This window comes from Lithobates pipiens, unplaced genomic scaffold (genome assembly GCF_037356315.1).
Source record: "Lithobates pipiens isolate NorthernLeopardFrog02 unplaced genomic scaffold, aLitPip1_a1.2 Scaffold_10, whole genome shotgun sequence".
NCBI lineage: Eukaryota > Metazoa > Chordata > Amphibia > Anura > Ranidae > Lithobates > Lithobates pipiens.
In genome coordinates this window covers 231037453-231059602 of record NW_027507686.1, presented here as the reverse complement: position 1 = coordinate 231059602, position 22150 = coordinate 231037453, and the positions used below count along the sequence as shown (strand labels likewise).

At 41.6% G+C, this 22150-nt stretch overlaps 1 protein-coding gene across 1 annotated transcript in view; it reads right to left on the bottom strand.

The window, feature by feature from the left end:
• EHF (ETS homologous factor) overlaps positions 1 to 22150 on the bottom strand; it is a 102517-nt gene that overhangs the window by 11037 nt on the left and 69330 nt on the right. The window contains exons 4-8 of the mRNA XM_077462866.1: positions 15858 to 16094; positions 10000 to 10059; positions 8020 to 8079; positions 3006 to 3071; positions 1215 to 1286 (exon numbers count right to left, since the gene is read on the bottom strand). Coding sequence (XP_077318992.1) covers positions 1215 to 1286; positions 3006 to 3071; positions 8020 to 8079; positions 10000 to 10059; positions 15858 to 16094 — 495 coding nt within the window. The remainder of the gene's footprint in view (positions 1 to 1214; positions 1287 to 3005; positions 3072 to 8019; positions 8080 to 9999; positions 10060 to 15857; positions 16095 to 22150) is intronic.

Sequence of the window (22150 nt, the reverse complement as noted above, 5' to 3'; positions counted from 1 at the left end):
TTTACATTTTTTTTGGCATGGGGGGAACCCCGTGCTATTTTTTTTTCAGAAGTTTTCGTTGCCGGAATTTTTTGTTTTAAACTTCAGCTCTCAGCGTGAAAGCCCTTGGTCATTGGTTGTTAAGGAAACCGCAGCCAGCTTCCTGACCACTCCTTTAAGGATATGTAAAGGTTCATTTAAAAAAAAAAAAAAAACTTACCTCCTCTGTGCAGTTGGTTTTGCACAGAGTGGCCCCCGATCCTCCTCTTTTGGGGTCCCGCAGTGGCGCTCCTGGCTCCTCCTCTTCTAGACTGCCCCGTTGGAGAGCCGCTCTCGCTCGAGGCACTCATGCAGGTGCACTCCCGTGTTCTGCTGCTGCATCCATTGACAAAGACAGCAGGACTCGGCCCCGCCCTCCACATCATTGGATTTGATTGACAGCAGCGGGAGCCAATGGCTGAGCTGCTATCAATCTATCCAATCAGGGACTGGAGCAGGTGTGCTCATCCACTGGTGCTGGAAAGACCGGGTTTAGGTAAGTAAAATGGGGGCTCTGGGGGGCTGCTGCATCACAGGAGGTTTTTAATCGTGGATTTACAACCCCTTTAACAACCAGCTATTCTTCACACAGAATTAGAATCGGCCGATCATTTTTTTGACTGTTCCGAATGCAAATCGTTCCAAAAATTTTTAATTAATTTGAAAAATATAATTAAACTAAACTAAACTAATTAATTCTGAAAGAATCAATGAAACAAAATTAGTAACATAACAAACGTATGTGAAACTAAACTAATTTTTTTCCCGTTCTGCACATGTCTAATAGGCTAACATAAAGGTACACACAAAGGTCTTCATTTTCTGCTAAAGGGACCAAAACTTACAAAACATTATTTTTTTCATTCATCAGAAAAAAGAAAAACAAATCTGATGCATTTCATTGTATGTAATTAATCAACTTTGTGTTCTTCAAGAAATTTGCCTTTCAATGACAAACTGGCTCTTTTTGGCACACCAATTTCTAACAGTAAGTTACAGTATATGGATGCCCAATTTATCATTGCAGACCAAGTAAGAGCTCAGGGACTGATATTTGAGTTGTGAATAGGTAGGTCAGATATTGGGTTGGTGCCAAGGCTCAGTTTATCATTACATCTGACAGCGTCTTCTCCGCCCCTGCACCCCCCTGATTAACTCTCCGGTGTACGTTTTTTGGCAGGTGAACAATCACTCACTGTGTTTCTTTGAGCCTGTTCTCTGAGGATAGTCCTGCGATTTCTTCACCTCTGATTCTGGGTATGTTGAACCTACACAAAAAGAAAACACCATTGTTGTCTGATGGGCTGGACTGTGCCAAGGATGGCGTAATAGGGGCTGTGGAAAGTCTTGTAAAGAATACAAAGGGTCACTTCAGGTGTCACACAGTAAAGCATGCTCACCCCCTCCTGCAAACTATTGCAACAGCTATGTTCCAATATGTCTCTACATATGTGTGTCACTGTGTATTTAACTGACAAATAATGTTCCTAGTTTTCTTTATAGGCTGGGCTTACTGCAAAGTGATTTAAGACGAAGGAGCAACAAGAGTTGCATGAGCTACCAAAGGGTATCAGACCTGTCAGCTATATATGGTCTAGATCAGGGGTCTCCAAACATTCTAGACAGAGGGCCGGTTAACTGTCCTTCAGACTTTACGGAGGCCGAACTGTGTCCAGTGTTGATGTCAATGAAAGGAATAATGTCCAATCATTAATGTCATTGAGAGGAATGGTGCTCCACTGTTGGTGTCAGTAGAAAAATGGTGCCTCATCGTTGTTGTCAGTGGGAGGAACAGTGCCCCAAGGGCCAGATAAAGGCAAGCAAAAGGCCAAATCCGGCCCACGGATCACAGTTTTCAGATCATTGGTCTAAAAAGAGGAACACTGGCCGACCTGCCCATTTTCTTTTTCCCCACTTACCTGATGGTGGTATCTGCACATTTCAGATATTCACCCATCCAATGACTCCAGCGTTGACCCACTGAGATCATCTCATACCCAGCCACACCTCCGTCCCATGCCGCCATGTCCCATCTGACCTCATCGAGAGGCTTGCCTGCTGAACCGGTAAGAGCCAGCGGGTCTCTCAAAGATGCTGATAAGCCCACCCTCTCCTCCTGTGCTTCTATGCCTCCCAGGATATGTGGCATACATATCCCTGGAGGCATGGTGGACATTCCATATACAAAAAACATGTAAATGAAAGAAAAAAAAATTGAGTATGGGAGGAGGTGTGGAGAGGAGGGATCTTCCTCAGGGAGGTGATGGTCTGCTTTAAAGAGGAGCCTTCAGTCCACAGTACTTGGGCAATTTTGAAGTTTCACCAAAGCCGAAAAAATAGATAATGGGGATCCATAATAAAGCCATTAAGGGCCTCCAGCCCTTTATATCTATTTCAAAAGTGGTTCTTTGACTAAGAATATTAATTACTTTCATAGTAACTTCTGAAAGGTTACCCAACTACACACATTCATTTTATTCAAATGTATTTACTAAATGTTATTGCTAGCTTTAGCCGGAGCCACGGTGCTCTTGGGCCCCATAGCAGTCACAAAGTCTGCTATCAGGACTGCATGTGCAGCTCAGTGTACATACGAGACACGTTGGCTGTGGGTTGGGTTCAATGAACTCTGTACATGCATAGGAGTTCCATAACACAGAGCAGGCCAATCAAGATGGTCAAAGACCAGCACCAGAAGCCCGGGATGAGACGTTGGTGCAGGTGATGAACCTCGTGGCGTTGGACTGTTGGGGCCTTTAATAGGAGTCAGAAGATTTACTACAGTTCAAGATACATGAAACCATCTCTTATTTATTGGCTTTCGCATTCATTTTTACTAAATGATCGCATGACACAGGGGGCAGAGATTTACAAAGGAGAATTATCATTCAGGGATGCCTAGGCAGCAGGATGTTTAAATGCAGCCTTGAAAACAGGACTGACCAACAGCAGATATACTGTAGCTGTCCCAAGGTTCAGAAACTTACTTGTAGTGTAATGAATGGGGGCCACTGATAGATTGTTCCGGCAGTACAGTTTACTATCGTATGCATCTGGAAAACAATGAGAGTGCTAGTCAGATTCCCTAAATTTTTTGTTCCACATTTAAAATGAGTTTAAACCTGACAGAAATGAAAAATAAACAGTGTATATCCTTCTATAGTATGTAGAGGTCTCAATCCGCTACATACTCTTCTTTCTTCCCTCTGCTATCTGCATTAGTCATTTCTAACAGATTATACCGACACCACAGAATCTTGGGAGACAGCCCTGCTGTCTCTCCAGCACACAGAAGGAGATTGACAGCCTCAGCTGTGCATGTATTTCTATGAGACTGTGTAAACGGGAATGAGTTCTTTTCCTCCACTCATGTCTCAGATTACACTTGGCTCCCTGCTCTATGCTGTGCAGTGTATGGTGTCAAATCCCTGCACTCTGCCTGCTAGAGCTAAGAAACATCTTTTGATCTGTGTGTTTTAGAAGGCTATAGAGGAGAGGGCGGCAGACAAACACATTCAACTTATGTGGGAGGATTTGTTTAATCTTTGAGGCTTGTCACTTCAGTGGGTATAGGAAAAGATTTACAAAAAGTGTATCTAACCCTAAAATCAAAAATGTAATATAGTGCAGCTTGCAAGTCTTCAAATAAGGTGGCTGCCCTTGGTTTGCTTTTTTACTTTAACTTTCTTATTGAGGCCCGGTTCACACTTCCAGACATCGCATGTAATTTGCAGCGCACTGCTGTTCACATTACATGTGATGTCTGTGCGGTGCGATATCAGCCACACAGATAGTATGGCTGATATTGCACCGCATTCAGTCCAAACACGCACATTCTGTTCGGACCAGAATCAGATCGCATCATACACATATGCGATCTGATCCATGTCCGAACTGTCAGTTTGCAGTGCGATATGTGAGCTGAAATGGGGGTGTCGTTAACATATAATGACACTCCCCAGCAGTGCGATGTGGGAACCCGCAGTTGATACGCAGGGTTCATGCATCGCACAAGTGTGAACCGGGCCGCAATCATTTTTATTGAAAAGTTTGCAATAAAGAAAAATGCAAACACTAATTAGGAACATGTGCACTGTCACTTCTTCATCATAACACGTACAAGTCAAGGTTTACAAGGCCTACCTAAGACTTATGCATATCTTACAGCATGTAAAAATAGGTTTGCATTGTATTTTCTTTTACAAGAATTTTTTTTTAGCAAAATGTTAACAGATATGACCTTGAAGCTGCCTAAAGTTCAAACACATGTCTTTAACATAGAGATAAAAGAGGTACAACATATTCAAACATTGAAGTGGTAAGTGAAATACAGAGTATGAGGATTACACCATTAAAAATGGAGATAATGGTTACATTTCAATAATGGTCAGTGGAAATCATAAAACCTATAAATGTACTGTTATGCCGGCACAGTGGTGTAGTGGTTAGCACTCACACCTAGCAGTAAGAAGGGTCACTGGTTCAAATCCCAACCATGACACTACCTGCCTGGAGTTTGCATGTTCTCCCTGTGCCTGTGTGGGTTTCCTCCAGGTGCTCCAGTTTCCTCCCACAATCCAAAGACATGCAGGTAGGTTAATTGGCTTCTGTCCAAAATTGGCCCTAGTGTATGAATGGGGACCTTGGATTGGGGGCTCATTGAGGGTAGGGACCAATGTGAGCATGTAATGTACAGGGATAGGGACAATTGTAGACACTCACTCAGGTTGAACTGGATGGACTGGTGTCTTTATTCAACCTTACTAACTATGAAACTATGCCGCATTCACACGATTGGAATTTCAGCCAGAAAAAGACAGATGAGAGCTTTTCATCGGAAAATCGTGTGTATTTAGCTGGCCGAATTCCCTCCAGCAAAAATTTGATAGCATGTTCTCAATTTTCCGGATGGAAAAACTTTCTATCGGAATTTCCGATCGTGTGTATGCAATTCCGACGTGCAAAAACTCACACATGCTCAGATTCAACAACGAGATGGAAGCTATGTATTGAAGGTATTGAACGTCCTTTTTCTAGTCCCGTCGTATGTGTTGTACCTCACCCTGTTCTTGGCGGTCGGAATTTGGTGTGACCGTGTGTATGCAAGACAGCTTGAGTGGAATTCCGTCTGGAAAACCATCAGACCTGTTTCCGACCATAATTCCGATCGTGTGTACGCGGTATTAGGGTAACGTCAAATGAGTCCATGAGCTAGTAGATTGGAAGAGTAGATTTTGATGATCTAAATATGTGCTTTATCCCTTGATATGCTAGGGCCAACAATATGGGTCATACTAGGAGGGAATGGACAAAGTTCACTCCATACACATAGGTAGAATAACAAAGTAAGTAAAAGGAAGAAGATAAAAAGAAGAAAAGAAGGGAACATATGAGTGAGAAAATAAGGAGATATTGGGAAGGGGAGAAGGAAAGAGGGGCGGGAGGTATTGGGGAATGGAGAGGAAGGGGTTGAGAATATCCCCCAAGATTTACACGAAACGAACTATTAAGGACTGTACATGGTTATGGGAACCTATTAATAAAAATCATAGTAAAACACATGTATAGCCTTTTGTGGTCTGGAAAAGTGACAGTGGAGTAAATTCTCTTGATAGAGGGTTCCATTATTGTATAGATGAGCCTTTCTCAACTTTCTCACCCCAGGGGAACCCCTAAAACATCCCTCAGGTCTTGAGGAACCCTACTTAAATCAATTTATATGGGGCAATGAGAAAAATGCCTTATATCTTGGTAATCCATATGAAATGCCACCCTCGCAGATAGCCAAAAAAGATCATTGGTATCATGCTGTTGGCTTTGCCAAATGGCGTTGACCTTGGTACTATGTATGCACCATCAAATGGAAGGTCAATCACCCACAGCTCAAAGTACTGCTAGCAACCTCTGGAGGAACCCTGGTTGAGAATGACTGGGATAGTTGCTTCCACAAAATATGTAGTGCGGAATGAAGAAACTGTGAGGGAAGAGAAAAACAATAATAATAATGATTAAAAAAAAAACGTAAAGTATATAGAATAAGAGAGCAGGTGAGAGGGAAGGGGAGGATAGGGATATGGAGGTGGGGGGAGAGGGAGGAGGGGAAGGAAAGGGAGGAGGAAGGGTTGGCAAAGATGGGGAATTATTGCATGTGGTTTGGGGGGGTAAACCCCCTCCCCAACGGCAATCTGACTAACCTTTCACTTCTAAGGCCCAAGGCTTTGGTATGAGGTTGGGGATACGTTACCCACAGGGACCAGATTTTAGAAAACTTGCTGTAGTAACTATCAAACAAGAAAGCTGTCAGTTTTTTATTTATAATGATCCCGTTCAGGTGGGTTTACTGGGATCTTCCAAGAGCAGGCAATGGTTTGTTCACTGATATTTCAGGCGATTTGTCTGGCAACAGGTTTCGGGACATTTTGCACTGAAATTGTTTATTTTCTGTACTTGCTGAAAATGTTCTTAGCTTAATAAGTTAAAGCTAAAGCAATCACCATGTCCTTTATTTTAATCGCTTTAATTTGTTTGTTTGCACTATGTTGCACATTCTCAAGCTTCATTGCTATATTTATGCCATTTTTTTTTCATCGTATTTATGCTAGCTCTTAAGTACTCCTATTTTGCTTTTTTTGCACATTATTGATCACGGTTTTTATTATTTTACCTATGTATTTTTTGTCCCATATCCATTTCCACATTGTAAGTGGGTATTTATATTATCACAGTTCACATTGGAGCGCAACACTATCGCTTGATTGTTTTTGCAAATATTTTTTTTGGGTAGTGTTCGGCTCATACGGTGGTTGCAGCGCCATTTATTATTTATTCATATCCCATAGGAATAACTATTCTATTTATTTAATCACCATGTCCTTGTATATAGCAGAGATACTCATAAGTAATGTAAGGTAATTAACCACTTACGGACCGCTGCACGCCGATGTACGTCCCTACTTTGGGGACGTGCATCATTGTTATGGCAGCAGCTAGCTGCCATAACCCTGATATCCCCGTGTTCGGCCGGCAGTCTGGTACAAGATAAATGTGGTCTCTGCGGTGGATTCACCACGAGATCAGTTTTATCTATGGCTTGAGAGAGGCCCTCCTGCCGTGATCCGGTGCCCTCCTTACCGGAGCTGTCGGCAGCGGCGGAGGCAATCGCGTCTGTCCCCTGGGCGGACATGGAGATGAATGAGGGGAAGATGGCCCAGACCCGTCTCCATGACAGGTAGCAATGTCATAATGTCACTTCCGCCCATAGCTCTTAAAGGGGCATTTTATTATTTTTATTTTTTGACCCCAGATCTCATATTTAAGAGGTTCTGTCATGCTTTTTTTCTATTACAAGGGGTGTTTACATTCCTTGTAATAGGAATAAAAGTGACAGTTTTTTTTTTTTTTTTAAAACAGTGTAAAAACAAAAAGTAAAAGGTAAAATAAATAAGGAAGAATTTTTTTTCAAATGCGCCCTGTCCCGCCAGGCTCGCGCGCAGAAGCAAAGGCATGCGTAAGTAGCGCCCGCATATGAAAATGTGTTCAAATAATTCTAGCCCTAGACCTCCTCTGTAGCGCAAAACATGCAACCTGTAGAATTTTTTTAAATGTCGCCTATGGAGATTTTTAAGGGTAAAAGTTTGTCGCCATTCCATGAGCGGGTGCAATTTTGAGGCGTGACATTCTGAGTATCAATTTACTCGGCGTAACATTATCTTTAACAATATAAAACAAAATTGGGCTAACTTTACTGTTGTCTTATTTTTTAATACAAAAAATGTAATTTTTTTTTTTTAAAGTGAGTTTGTAAGACCACTGCGCAAATACAGTGTGACAGAAAGTATTGCAAGGACCGCCATTTTATTCTATAGGATGTTAGAAAAAAATGTGTAATGTTTGGGGATTCTAAGTAATTTTCTAGCAAAAAAAACAGTTTTTAACTTGTAGACATTAAAAAAAAGTGACCCGGTCTTAAAGGTGGTTAAACATTGGCTGTTCTTTACTTACCGTCATAGCAGGCTTCATACATGTACCCACTTTCCTTCCAGGGAGTGACTGAACTGTGATCTGTGGACAATATATACTATGATTAAAGACTCAATAATTACAAGAAAAGTAGAGTCAGTTAGTGTGATTTTAAAATAGCATTGTTGTATCTTTGCTTTTGAATGCAGCCTGTATGTCCTTTACCTCAACCGTTTCAACTTTCATACCTGTATACCCCTTATGGGCCAAGTATGGTACATCTTTTCTGTACAGCACATTTAGTGTTAGTTTTGCAGCTAGACTGTAACCAACCTGAGATTTGTTAACATTTTCTGGGCTCTGTAGATTTCCCCTAAGACCAGGATATTGATTATTTCTGCCTGCTGCTGTTGAGTTGCTTCCAGTTGATAGTATAAGAGGTAACAACGTATGAGTTATAAAGATTTATCCACTCTAGACAATCATTGAGGGTTTTGTTCAGTGGTGTAGGCTGTAGGATTGGTGGTCCAGGTGGTCTCTCTTCTAAACTTTGCCCCAGCAGCCTGTGCTTAAGGCTCAGGGAATTTCATATGCCCTTCTGGAGTCTATGATAAATTCTGGGATGGGTATTGGGAAGTGCCTAGTTAAAGCATCATATACAGCCAATGCATTTCAGGTAAAGGCTTTTACCCTATATTCTGGGGGTGTGGGCCATGTGTATATAACACATTAGGAGAAGTCCAAGCCCTTGTACACACGGTCAGACATTCCGACGGAAAATGTCCGATCGGACTGTGTTGTCGGATGATCCGACCGAGTGTGGACTCCATTGGACTTTTTCCATCGGAATGTCCAACCAACAAAGTTTGAGAGCTGGATATAAAATTTTCCGACAACATGATCTTTTGTCCGATCGTTTGTAGAGAATTCCGATCAGACAAAGTGCCACGCATGCCCAGATCAAATTACGAGACCAAAGCTATTGGCTACTAACCTGAACGTAGTCCCGTCATAACGAACTAACGTCATCATGTTCCGAACGATCGGATTTTCTGACAACTTTTGTCCGACCGTGTGTATGCAACACTAGTTTCGGACAAAATCTGACGGATTTTGTGGTCGGAATGTCCGACCGTGTGTACAAGGGCTAAGAAAATGCCGGATAGAAACTGCTACGCTGGACACTGCAAGAAGATCTCACCTGTGACTACTTGCATAGGGTCAGGAGCTTAGGATCTACTTAGAGAAAGAGGAAGGTCCTTTCACCTTTAACAATACACAGTGACTGCTTACATAAGATCATTACAATCTGCTTCGCTGTTCCTAATGCCTCATACACACAATGAGAATATCGGTTGAATGATCGTTGGGTTATTTTTGCATGCTGGTCTCATATCAAAAATGAAGAGGTTACTAAACTTACGAAAATTGTTGTATGGCAGAATAAAAACTTTGGAAACGATGTTAGGTTTAGTATTGTATTGTAATGTATTATTTGGTTTCCAAGCATATGTGGCCTTGTTCTTCTGATTTTTTTCAGATTAATAGTGTACTGATTAAGCGAAAATCCTGTGATCCGGTATCGTACAAGGACAATTTTCATGTTTGTCCCTTCTGATAATTTCGGATGAACTGTCGTGATCGGCTCTCGAAAGCTGTGTACTAATAATCAGATTATCGTACGATGTCTTCTAAATCGGTATTTTTCGTCCAATTTTCTGATCGTGTGTACTAAGCTTAAGTTTCAGCAACAACATTAACTGCTACTAGAAGACCTGACCACTTTAGGGTAGCCCTTGACTCCAATCTTATCTCCAAGTTTTATTGGGCAAATAAAAGAAAACGATTAAGTTGGCCCAACTCTCTTTCTGCCCCACAATAAGCCAAGGACTCTGTCATCAGATAGAAATAATAGATTGTTATGCCATCTGGTGGGGGCTCATTCTCAACCATACCAAGAGGAGGAGTACTACATAAAAAAAACATGTTGTGCCAATTGCTATAAATAAAACATAATTATACCTGGTTGTTCTGTCTTGATGACAACGTTGAGAGACTGTAGAACTGGGTTTCCATAATTACCTGTAAGAAGGAAATTGACAGTTTTATGTTATTGCATTTTTTTACAGCAAGGCCAATTCTTGCTTTCATCAAGATTAGGGGTAGTGCCCGTTCACACTACCGCAACTTGTCAGGTGACTTAGTCGCCTGACAAGTCGCGCTCCGTTCTGTACTATGGAACCGTTCTAATAGGAGCGACTCAAATCGCTCCGACTTAGAAAAAGTTTCCTGTACTATTTTTGGGGTGACTTCAGGCGACTTGCATTGACTTTTATTCAGTAGTCATTTTGCAAGTCGCTGCTGAAGTCGTGTGCAGGTCGCGTCTGTGAGTCGCACTGCAAGTCGTGTCGCCCCTGTGTGAACGGGCACTTATGGTGGGAAGGCGCCACCAACACCCAAAGACCAATTTTTCTGCACCTGTTTGACAGGTGCATATCATTGCAATTTTTTACAGCAAGGCCAATTCTTGCTTTCATCAAGATTAGCTCTGTAGGTGGGAAGGCTCCACCGACACCCAAAGACAATTTTATATGCACCGGTTACTTCTATCCAAAGTCAAAGTGACACCAGAATGTATCCAAAAAATCTCTAATCTTGTTTCCAGTGCACTACATTGTGGCCATATCATACACACTGGCTTCCCAGCTGTTGCTGAGCAAAATAAAGGCAGTTTAAAGGGAAAATTTCATTTTTTTTTGGGGCTCTGTAAATGCAGTTATTGCTGCAGCAGATATTAGACATGGCACAGATCTGCCACTTTACAGGTAGACTAAGGGGACCCCCCCCCCCCCCCAGCACTATATTGGAAGGAATTTTTCATTTTTATAATTTCACTTTAAAAATCGAAAAATCACTGATGTTTTTCACAAACTTAAACTTTTTTTTATTGATACATGTCTCCCAGGGCAGGACCCTATAACCATTGTATGCCCAATTACTTGCATATAAGCCTTCGAAATGGGCACTTTTGATTGACATTCGGGTCTCATTGACTTTAATGGGGTTCGTTATTTGGCCCATCCCTATTCCCTACATGTTTCGCCATGTTTATCCACACAACATCTGTAACCTTATAAAAAGTTTACTGGATTAGCTAATGTAAAAGGAAACCATAACATATGTATTGGTTCTATTGAACAATGTTAATGGAATTAATAAATGATTTTTAATAGTGTTTATTATTGTATTTGTGCACCTAAAAAAACCCTGTTCCATTTGAAAAATTTCTATTTAAAATTTGGATAAGCAGTGCATGGTTTGAGCCATCTTCTACCCATACATACAATATAGCTCTCTGGCTTGGCTATCGACCAGTCTGGTACTAAACACTGGGTTCTGGGGAAGCAGATGTGGAGAGGAGAGTTATATGTGCCTCCATCCCAAGACATACAGGGTTTGTCGCTGGCTCCAAATAAGGTGGAGGGAGAAAGTAGACGGTAAGTATATGGTTACACCCCACTATTCCAAAGCAAACCTGTTACTTTCTAATTCTAGGGTCAATTTAAAGCCATCTTGGCATCTTAACTGAAACCAGCCCTCCCTCCTCTATTACAAAATACACAGTAGAGATATCTTAAAGGGGTTGTAAAGCTACATTTTTTTTATCAATATCTGATCTATATGCAGCATAGATCAGGAATATAGCTGTTATTTCTGTTAAAATTTTGATTTACCTGTTATATGCATATGCTTTTTCTGAACTTCCTCCTTTAGTGTATCTATGATCTCCTCAGATTACGTTTTTTAGAGCACGCTCCGCGCAGTAACGTCACGTCTTCAAACAAACTACAATTCCCTTGATGCCTAGTGGCATTGCGCATGTGCAGTGTCGCTTTTTTGCGGTGTCAAAGAATGAGCCTTGTTCTCATTTCTCACTGCCCAGCAGCCATGCCCATTCCCACCTCCCCAGCACACCCATACACTGAATAAACATAAAGGGGGTGGAGTAAAGGCTGTGCTGCTGTGATTGTCATTCTGATTGCAATAACATGGCATGGGAGGTTGGAGCTACAGCATCTTAGACACGCCAGCGGCTCGCCTGCCTCCCGTGCCTGTGAACGTACACAGCGTCTCCCCGCAGGGATGTAGTCCCAAGAGAGGGAGTGAGCACGCTGACTTACCCCCAGCCAGAATGGCTCAGATGATGGGGGCAAGCTGACAGAGGAGGAACAGGAAGTAAGAAATTCAGACAAAGAAAAAATAAATTTAGTAGGAAAATCAAAGGAAAAGGTAAGTGAACCAACAATGCACTAGCTTAAAGGAACCTAATTAGAAAATAAAAAATGAACCTTTACAACCCCTTTAAATCCACATTTCTTCCAGCAGGTCATGTGTCCTTTCTCTTCTTGCCCAGTGTCATTGATGGGTGGTCCTTACTGCTGTACAGAATGCTTTTGAGTAAGGACATGTGAATGCCATTCTGTGCAGCAGTACTATGAGCCTAGGTCAACAAGATGGTGCCCCAACAGTGGGTAGGTCCATGACAGCTTGGGTTCCCAGAAAGTGGGTCAAAGTTTAACAGTGCTGGAGCTTAAAGTAGTAAGTCTGTAGGGAAGTGGGTGCAAATACCTGTCTTATACAGGTATCTGCACCCCCCCTCCCCCCTGAAAGGTGCCAAATGTGACACCGGAGGGGGGGGGGGGGGTGGGGTGGTTCCGAAAAGGGGAGGTTCAATTTTTGTGTGAACCTCTGCTTTAAAGAAGACCCTGTGTAGCACATATGTGATATTAGCTGGAACTAAATAAGAGAACCAGCCATTTTTTTGCCCAATTTGCTTTACAACAGATTAAATTTCCTGAATATATAATAATATATGGGTCACTTGGTGCAGCAACTGTCTGATTTGCATGCATGGATGTTTATTGTAGACCGTCTATATGCCAAGGAGGAAGCATAGAATGCAGGCCTTCTGCCACAACATGCAATACAGACAGACGCAATACAGACAGACGCAATAAGGAAATGGAACGTCTGCTGAAATTTGTCTGACGTGTTGGCTCTGGATTTTGTTTGTTTTGTTTGTCTAATTAAGGTGTTGAAATGGGTTGCTCAGGGAGGGCAGATAAAAATATATAGCTCCCAATTGTCTTTATTTGGAATTAATGCCCCCTGTGTCCTTCATTCCTTTTATAATCTTCTTTTGGGTCTAATGAAGCGTTTTTCTGCATTATTGTATGTGTCCAATCATTTTCTATTGATCCTCAACCATTGTCCATGCGCCTGAAAACTTTCCTGCTTCCCCTCTGAGTTTTCTTTTCTTTGGCAGCTTCATAATCCCCATCTCTGTCTTGTCCGCTTCTACCGCCATCTTTTCCTTTCCTTTTTTCCAACCTAGAATCTCTTTCTCTTTAGCCACTGGGAGGCTATTGATGACGTAACTCCTGTACCCACCTGACATTGTTCCTGGCTTCATTCTTGGCATCGTACAGACACCAGTAGTGGGCCAGGATGCAAAAATCCAAGGGGGTTTTAGGGAGTGTGGAAGTCTTTTCCCTGCTGGACCGGCCGAATTTCGATCAGTATGCAGCCTCTCCTGCTCCACAGAAGTCAATCGTTTAATCAACTACTGTCAAAGGGACGTGTTATGTAGGCCATATATGGTCAAATTTCGAACAAATTTTCTTTTCAAAATCAGAAAGTTCTGGGTTTTTTGCGATCTGATGGTGCCACTATTGATTTTCGAAATTCAGCCGACCAAGCCTTCAATTTCACCTCATGTTGCTACAGAAAAGAATTTTCGTGGCCAGGAATCTTCTTTTCTCTCCATAAATTTTCTTTTCTTGCACATGCCCTTTTTTTTTCTTATTACATTTCTCGCACGATTCTCCCATCTTTGATTAGAAAATCGTTTGTTTTTCAAAAAATTTCCAACATGTCCGACTCCTCAAATTTGATTGCCGCAGCCCGCTAATGGTGCGAAATTCGTACGAAAATTCTTAGATACGATTTTCAAAAGAAAATTCTTTTGAAATTCGAACCATGTATAGCCGGTATTAGAACATTTTCCATTGATAACCAGCTGCAGCCAATCAACAGAAGCCGCTGATCAGGGTATTTTGGCAGCAACAAGTGACACTGTCAGAATACAATGCCTGGTGAGGAGATCCTTCCATGCACCTCATTTGTGTGGATGGAAAATCTTTTAAAGCCATACTGGCCAAGGTAATAATGAACTTCTTATCTATGTTCCCTTTTGGGCTGCTAAACCTACTAAACCCAGGACCCTGCATTCACTATATCTGGTCTCCCACAGTACACAGAACATGGAAATGCAATTATTTTAGAAAATTTCAATGGCTAAATCCCTTTTCTCATTAGCAATATATAGCAGTCTTGTGATTTGTAACTTCTATCAGTGTCTGGTTAAAGCTTGTCAGAGGATTTTTCATTCTACTCTGACTGTCCTATGAGGCTGCAGGAACCGTGACCCTCTGGACAATGCTGATTGGCCCTGTGCTGATCACATGCATCCTCCCAAAAAAAAACTTTCTAGTTTCTAGCAATACACACCAAACTGAGCATGTGCAGAGTAACTCCAAAGGCTCTGTCTTACCAGGAAATGGATTGGGGACAGTGGAAAAAGGGGTGAATCTGAGAAGACAGGATCAAACAGCCTTTTTTACACAATGTGGATTTGATATGTGCAAACAAGATATCTGTTGATGCTGCCAGAAATGTTGTGAGCTGATAATGTCCTGTGCTCTCTGCCTGTGCAGGAGGGGTTATAGAAATTAGGGAAGGGGGGTGGGGGAGGAGATGAGGAAAGCAGAGCAAAGCATCAGAAATGAAGTAGGCAGGGCTGACACTGTGGGGTCGATTTACTAAAGCTGGGGAGTGCAAAATCTGGTGCAGCTCTGCATAGAAACCAATCAGCTTCCAGGTTTTTTTTTGTCAATGTTCAATTGAACAAGCTGAAGTTAGAAGCTGATTGGCTACCATGCACAGCTGCACCCAGGGCTGGACTGGGACAAAAATTTGGCATTGGACTTCATCATGACCGACCCACTTAAATTTTGAGTGTCACCAACAGCGTCCCCCTTACATCAGTGTGTCCCCACCAGCAGCCCCCTTCACATCAGCGTCCCCATCAGAAGCCACCTACACATCATAATCCCCATCAGAAGCCCCCTTCACATCAGAGTCCCCATCAGAAGCCCCCTTCACATCAGAGCCCCCATCAGAAGCCCCCTTCCCATCAGAGTCCCCACCAGCAGACCCCTTCACATCAGAGTCCCCATCAGAAGCCCCCTTCACATCAGAGTCGCCATCAGAAGCCCCCTTCACATCAGAGTCCCCATCAGCAGCCCCCTTCACATCAGAGTGTCCTCCCTCTCCTCCCCCTCCCACATGTACTCACAGTTTTGAAGGCAGCTTTTCGTTCCTCTCTCCAGTCATGTGATAACAAGTGATAAGGGGAGAGAGGAAGGAAAGTCTGCTGGCTGTCTATCTCCCCCTGCAGGCTGGAGGGAGTGTAACGCCTAATGCTCTCTCCAGCAAGTGACAGAAGCAGCTCCTCCTGACAGGAGTGAAATTGCAATCACTCACTGTCAGAGAGGAGCGGCTCCAGGATTGCACCTGAGTGGCCCACTGAGCCATTCGGCCCACCGGGAAACTCCCAGTAGTCCCGATGGCCAGTCCATGCCTGGCTGCACCAGATTTTGCACGCTTCAGTTTTAGTAAATCAATCCCAAGTGTTTAGGATTTCAGAGATTAACATGTCAACAGCACATCAACGGGTTTTTTCCTGTACTTGCAGCATGTATTGCAGAGATGTACTGAACATTTATTTTGGTTTGATATATACTTTCATAGTTTCTCACCATGCCACTTGAGATTCTGGATGCTGTTGTACAAGATATGTCCAACCTCCCTGGCGGCTTGCGTGAAGTCCTGCAACGTCATACTGCAGAGCCGTTCCCCCGTGATGTCAAACTCAGAGAAGGAGATGCAGCTGGCGTCCAATTGGTTGGTGTCTACAAACTGCTGCAGCCACTCCCACACTTGGTACTTGTTCCAGTACTGCGGGTGAACGTCGTGCCACTGAGCCGTGAAGAAACCTGCAGATGGCCAACACAACATGTCACCAACTTCAACGGGACAAAAAGAGTTGGCAAAAGGTGGGGATTTTATAGAAGCTATTAAATCCAAGTATAACTAGATGCGTTCTGCTTTGTTTGTGAAAGGAGTATAACCACCACCACGTGTAAATTATAATTAGCTTTATTAATTGCTTCCTGCTAGGGGAGGCTTTAACATCCTTCCTGGTATTGTAAACCATTGTTTTTCCACCTGCTAATTATATTATATAAATTCACAAATTAAGAATATGTCAGGTGGTGAAAGCCTCTGTAATAGTAAGATTTAAAGGACAACTCCAGTCAAAATATGTTGTTTCATTTTCCATAGAATGGGGAAGGGTTAGAGACTCTGCTGGATTTAGACTGGGAGGGGCGGGGACAGCAATGTGAGCCTATCGGGGTTCTTCTGCTTTGTGCAGTGCTGTCAGTCTAAAGCCTCATACACACGATCAGATTGTCGGTCAACAAAACCGTGGACTTTTGTCCGAATTGTGTTGGCCCAAACTTGTCTTGCACACACACGGCCATGCAATTTTTGGCCAACAATTACGAACGTAGTGATGTACTACGTTGTTTTTCAGCTCTTTAGCGCCATCCTTTGGGCTTCTTCTGCTAATTTCATCTTGGTAGACGTTTGGTGAGTGCTGATTTGCACTTTTCATTTCGCAGTTTTCAATTTGTTTTCGAATGGCCGTTCGCCAACCAGACATGTTGCAGAATCGGAGGAGATAACCTGTTACTTATTATTGGCCTTGGAGTTATTGCTTTGACATTATTTTTTTGGTTGAATAATGATTTGATTTGGTATATTTTCTATATTTTTGGATGTATAGAATTCACTTTTTGGTTAAAGCGGTTCTGCACCTAAAAAAAAAAATATTAAAAGCCAGCAGCTACTAATATTGCAGCTGCTGACTTTTAATAAAATCACACTTACCTGTCCCAGGATCCAGCGATGTCGGCGGCAGATGACGAGCGATCGCTCGTCTCGCTGCTGCCCCCGCCGCCATCCTCTGTCAGGGAATCGGGAAGTGAAGCATTGCGGCTTTACTGCCCGGTTCCCTACTGCGCATGCGCGAGTCGCGCTGCGCGTCCCTTCTGGTCCCCGCTGTGTCCTGGGAACTGTGTGTTTCCCAGAACACAACGGGGGAGGGGCGTCTGTGGCGGTCTGCCTGGAAGTGGGTGCAGATACCTGGATTATCCAGGTAACTGCACCCCCTCCCCCCTGAAAGGTGCCAATTGTGGCACCGGAGGGGGGGAGGGATCAGATTAGCGGAACTTCCCCTTTAGGGTGAAGAACCGCTTTAAGTTCCGTTGGCAGATAGCATGTCTAATTTTCTTTTTTTTCTTTTTTTAATGCACAATAAAAAAATTGTGGAGAATAATACTTGGCTGTGTGCTTTTCTTCAAATGACAGTTTGGGAGTAGACAGTTACATATAAAAGACAATGTAAAATTAACAAGGGACACCATCATAGTTGTATCTTTGATCTTAAAAACTACGAGATAATGGTGTTGTGGTAATTTGCCCAAATAAAAAAAAAGCATAATAATATTATTCTTGATATCACTAGAAAAAAAAACCTTTGAAAATTCGTTTGCAATAACTCCATCAGTATCACCAGCAAAGCAGCTTCAATCTTATCCCATTAAAGAAGAAAGGAATGTGCATTTCAAGCACACATTTGTCTGCAGAAAATTTTAAAACCTGCCGGCCAACATTTGTCTGCGGAAAGTCCGACAACAATTGTTCGATGGAGCATACACATGGTCGGCTTTACCGCCAGCAGCCTCTCATCGAACATTTCCCATCAGAAAGTCCGATTGTGTGTACGAGGCTTAACACTGTGAACATGCTCACAGGAGGGAACAGCACATCAGTGTGCTATTATGTCTCCATTGTTCAGTTAGCAGGCCGGGGGCAATGGTGGGTCCAGGACTTCTGTGGCAGGTGGGTCTAGTCTAGATTACAGGACTGGCTACAGCAAATTAGTAACATATGTCCTGCATGAAAGAAGCATTGTATCAGTAGGAACTGACTGTAGTTACAAACAAAAGTGCACTTATACATTAAGTGATGTTGAGTGTACTCCACATGTGTTCACAAAATAGATAACTGTCTCTAAAGTGATTCACAGCAAGCATATGCAAACACAATGCAAATGTTGTCCAACTGACAATGTGCAAGTGCTCTGTGCTCATAAACAGTCAGATGTTTGGTTCTTTTCTACAACAAATTCTTCCTATTGTCTACAACAGCGTAGCATTTTAAACGGTGCCTTGACTAAAAAAAAAAGGCTGAGAAACACTGGTCTACAAGCCTACAAAAGCTTGCTATTGACTTCAAAGGATGATCAGAAGTTTTGAGAAGATCCAAAAACCGGAAGTGAGTTGGATCCAACGAGAGTATATAACAAGTTCAAATACAGTGAGAAAAAAATATATTAATGTTTTGCTATGGGAGGCTCATTGAAAAAAATAAAATGCTAATTGTTTTCTCTGAATTGCACAGAGAGGCTTCTTTCACAGGGGCAGCCGACTTCAGCCCTCTAAAAAGCAGTTAGTGTACCCATAGTGTTCATGGATCATAAACACAGAGAAGAGAGATCTCCCATAACATACATAGGTCATAAAAGAAGAGCAGAGAGAGATCTCCCATAACATAAATAGGTCATAAAAGAAGAGCAGAGAGAGATCTCCCATAACATAAATAGGTCATAAAAGAAGAGCAGAGAGAGATCTCCCATAACATACATACTGTAGGTTATAAAAGAAGAACAGAAAGATTCCCCTTAACGTCCAAGGGTCATAAAAGAAAAAGAAGAGTAGAGAGTAACATATCTAGGTCATAAAAGAAGAGTAGAGAGTTTTCCTATAACATGCATAGGTCATAAAAAAAGAATAGAGATATCCACCTTAACGTACATGGTCATAAAAGAAGTGTAGAGAGATCTCCCATTACAAACATAGGTCGAAAAAGAAGAGTAGAGAGATCTCCCATAACATACATAGATCATAGAAGAGTAGAGAGATCTCCTATAACATACATAGGTCATAAAAGAAGAGTAGAGAGATCCATCATAATGTACATGGGTTTAAGAAAGAAGAGTAGAGAGATCTCCCATAACATACATAGGTCATAAAAGAAGAGTAGAGAGGTCTCCCATAACATACATAGGTCATAAAAGAAGAGTAGAGAGACCTCCCATAACATACATAGGTCATAAAAGAAGAGTAGAGAAATCTCCCATAACATACATAGGCCATAAAAGAAGAGTAGAGAGATCTCCCATAACATACATAGGTCATAAAAGAAGAGTAGAGAGATCCATCATAATGTACATGGGTTTAAGAAAGAAGAGTAGAGAGATCTCCCATTACATACATAGGTCATAAAAGAAGAGTAGAGAGACCTCCCATAACATACATAGGTCATAAAAGAAGAGTAGAGAGATCTCCCATAACATACATAGGTCATAAAAGAAGAGTAGAGAGATCTCCCATAACATACATAGGCCATAAAAGAAGAGTAGAGAGATCGCCCATAACATACATAGGTCATAAAAGAAGAGTAGAGAGATCCATCATAATGTACATGGGTTTAAGAAAGAAGAGTAGAGAGATCTCCCATAACATACATAGGTCATAAAAGAAGAGTAGAGAGATCTCCCATAACATACATAGGTCATAAAAGAAGAGTAGAGAGGTCTCCCATAACATACATAGGTCATAAAAGAAGAGTAGAGAGACCTCCCATAACATACATAGGTCATAAAAGAAGAGCAGAGAGAGATCTCCCATAACATACATAGGTCATAAAAGAAGAGTAGAGAGATCTCCCATAACATACATAGGTCACAAAAGAAGAGTAGAGAGATCCATCATAATGTACATGGGTTTAAGAAAGAAGAGTAGAGAGATCTCCCATAACATACATAGGTCATAAAAGAAGAGTAGAGAGACCTCCCATAACATACATAGGTCATAAAAGAAGAGTAGAGAGATCTCCCATAACATACATAGGCCATAAAAGAAGAGTAGAGAGATCTCCCATAACATACATAGGTCATAAAAGAAGAGTAGAGAGATCCATCATAATGTACATGGGTTTAAGAAAGAAGAGTAGAGAGATCTCCCATAACATACATACTGTAGGTTATAAAAGAAGAACAGAAAGATTCCCCTTAACGTCCATGGGTCATAAAATAAAAAGAAGAGTAGAGAGTAACATATCTAGGTCATAAAAGAAGAGTAGAGAGTTTTCCTATAACATGCATAGGTCATAAAAAAAGAATAGAGATATCCACCTTAACGTACATGGTCATAAAAGAAGTGTAGAGAGATCTCCCATTACAAACATAGGTCGAAAAAGAAGAGTAGAGAGATCTCCCATAACATACATAGATCATAGAAGAGTAGAGAGATCTCCTATAACATACATAGGTCATAAAAGAAGAGTAGAGAGATCTCCCATAACATACATAGGTCATAAAAGAAGAGTAGAGAGATCCATCATAATGTACATGGGTTTAAGAAAGAAGAGTAGAGAGATCTCCCATTACATACATAGGTCATAAAAGAAGAGTAGAGAGACCTCCCATAACATACATAGGTCATAAAAGAAGAGTAGAGAGATCTCCCATAACATACATAGGTCATAAAAGAAGAGTAGAGAGATCTCCCATAACATACATAGGCCATAAAAGAAGAGTAGAGAGATCGCCCATAACATACATAGGTCATAAAAGAAGAGTAGAGAGATCCATCATAATGTACATGGGTTTAAGAAAGAAGAGTAGAGAGATCTCCCATAACATACATAGGTCATAAAAGAAGAGTAGAGAGACCTCCCATAACATACATAGGTCATAAAAGAAGAGTAGAGAGATCTCCCATAACATACATAGGTCATAAAAGAAGAGTAGAGAGATCTCCCATAACATACATAGGCCATAAAAGAAGAGTAGAGAGGTCTCCCATAACATACATAGGTCATAAAAGAAGAGTAGAGAGACCTCCCATAACATACATAGGTCATAAAAGAAGAGCAGAGAGAGATCTATCATAACATACATAGGCCATAAAAGAAGAGTAGAGAGATCTCCCATAACATACATAGGTCACAAAAGAAGAGTAGAGAGATCCATCATAATGAACATGGGTTTAAGAAAGAAGAGTAGAGAGATCTCCCATAACATACATAGGTCATAAAAGAAGAGTAGAGAGACCTCCCATAACATACATAGGTCATAAAAGAAGAGTAGAGAGATCTCCCATAACATACATAGGCCATAAAAGAAGAGTAGAGAGATCTCCCATAACATACATAGGTCATAAAAGAAGAGTAGAGAGATCCATCATAATGTACATGGGTTTAAGAAAGAAGAGTAGAGAGATCTCCCATTACATACATAGGTCATAAAAGAAGAGTAGAGAGACCTCCCATAACATACATAGGTCATAAAAGAAGAGTAGAGAGATCTCCCATAACATACATAGGTCATAAAAGAAGAGTAGAGAGATCTCCCATAACATACATAGGCCATAAAAGAAGAGTAGAGAGATCGCCCATAACATACATAGGTCATAAAAGAAGAGTAGAGAGATCCATCATAATGTACATGGGTTTAAGAAAGAAGAGTAGAGAGATCTCCCATAACATACATAGGTCATAAAAGAAGAGTAGAGAGACCTCCCATAACATACATAGGTCATAAAAGAAGAGTAGAGAGATCTCCCATAACATACATAGGTCATAAAAGAAGAGTAGAGAGATCTCCCATAACATACATAGGCCATAAAAGAAGAGTAGAGAGGTCTCCCATAACATACATAGGTCATAAAAGAAGAGTAGAGAGACCTCCCATAACATACATAGGTCATAAAAGAAGAGCAGAGAGAGATCTATCATAACATACATAGGCCATAAAAGAAGAGTAGAGAGATCTCCCATAACATACATAGGTCACAAAAGAAGAGTAGAGAGATCCATCATAATGAACATGGGTTTAAGAAAGAAGAGTAGAGAGATCTCC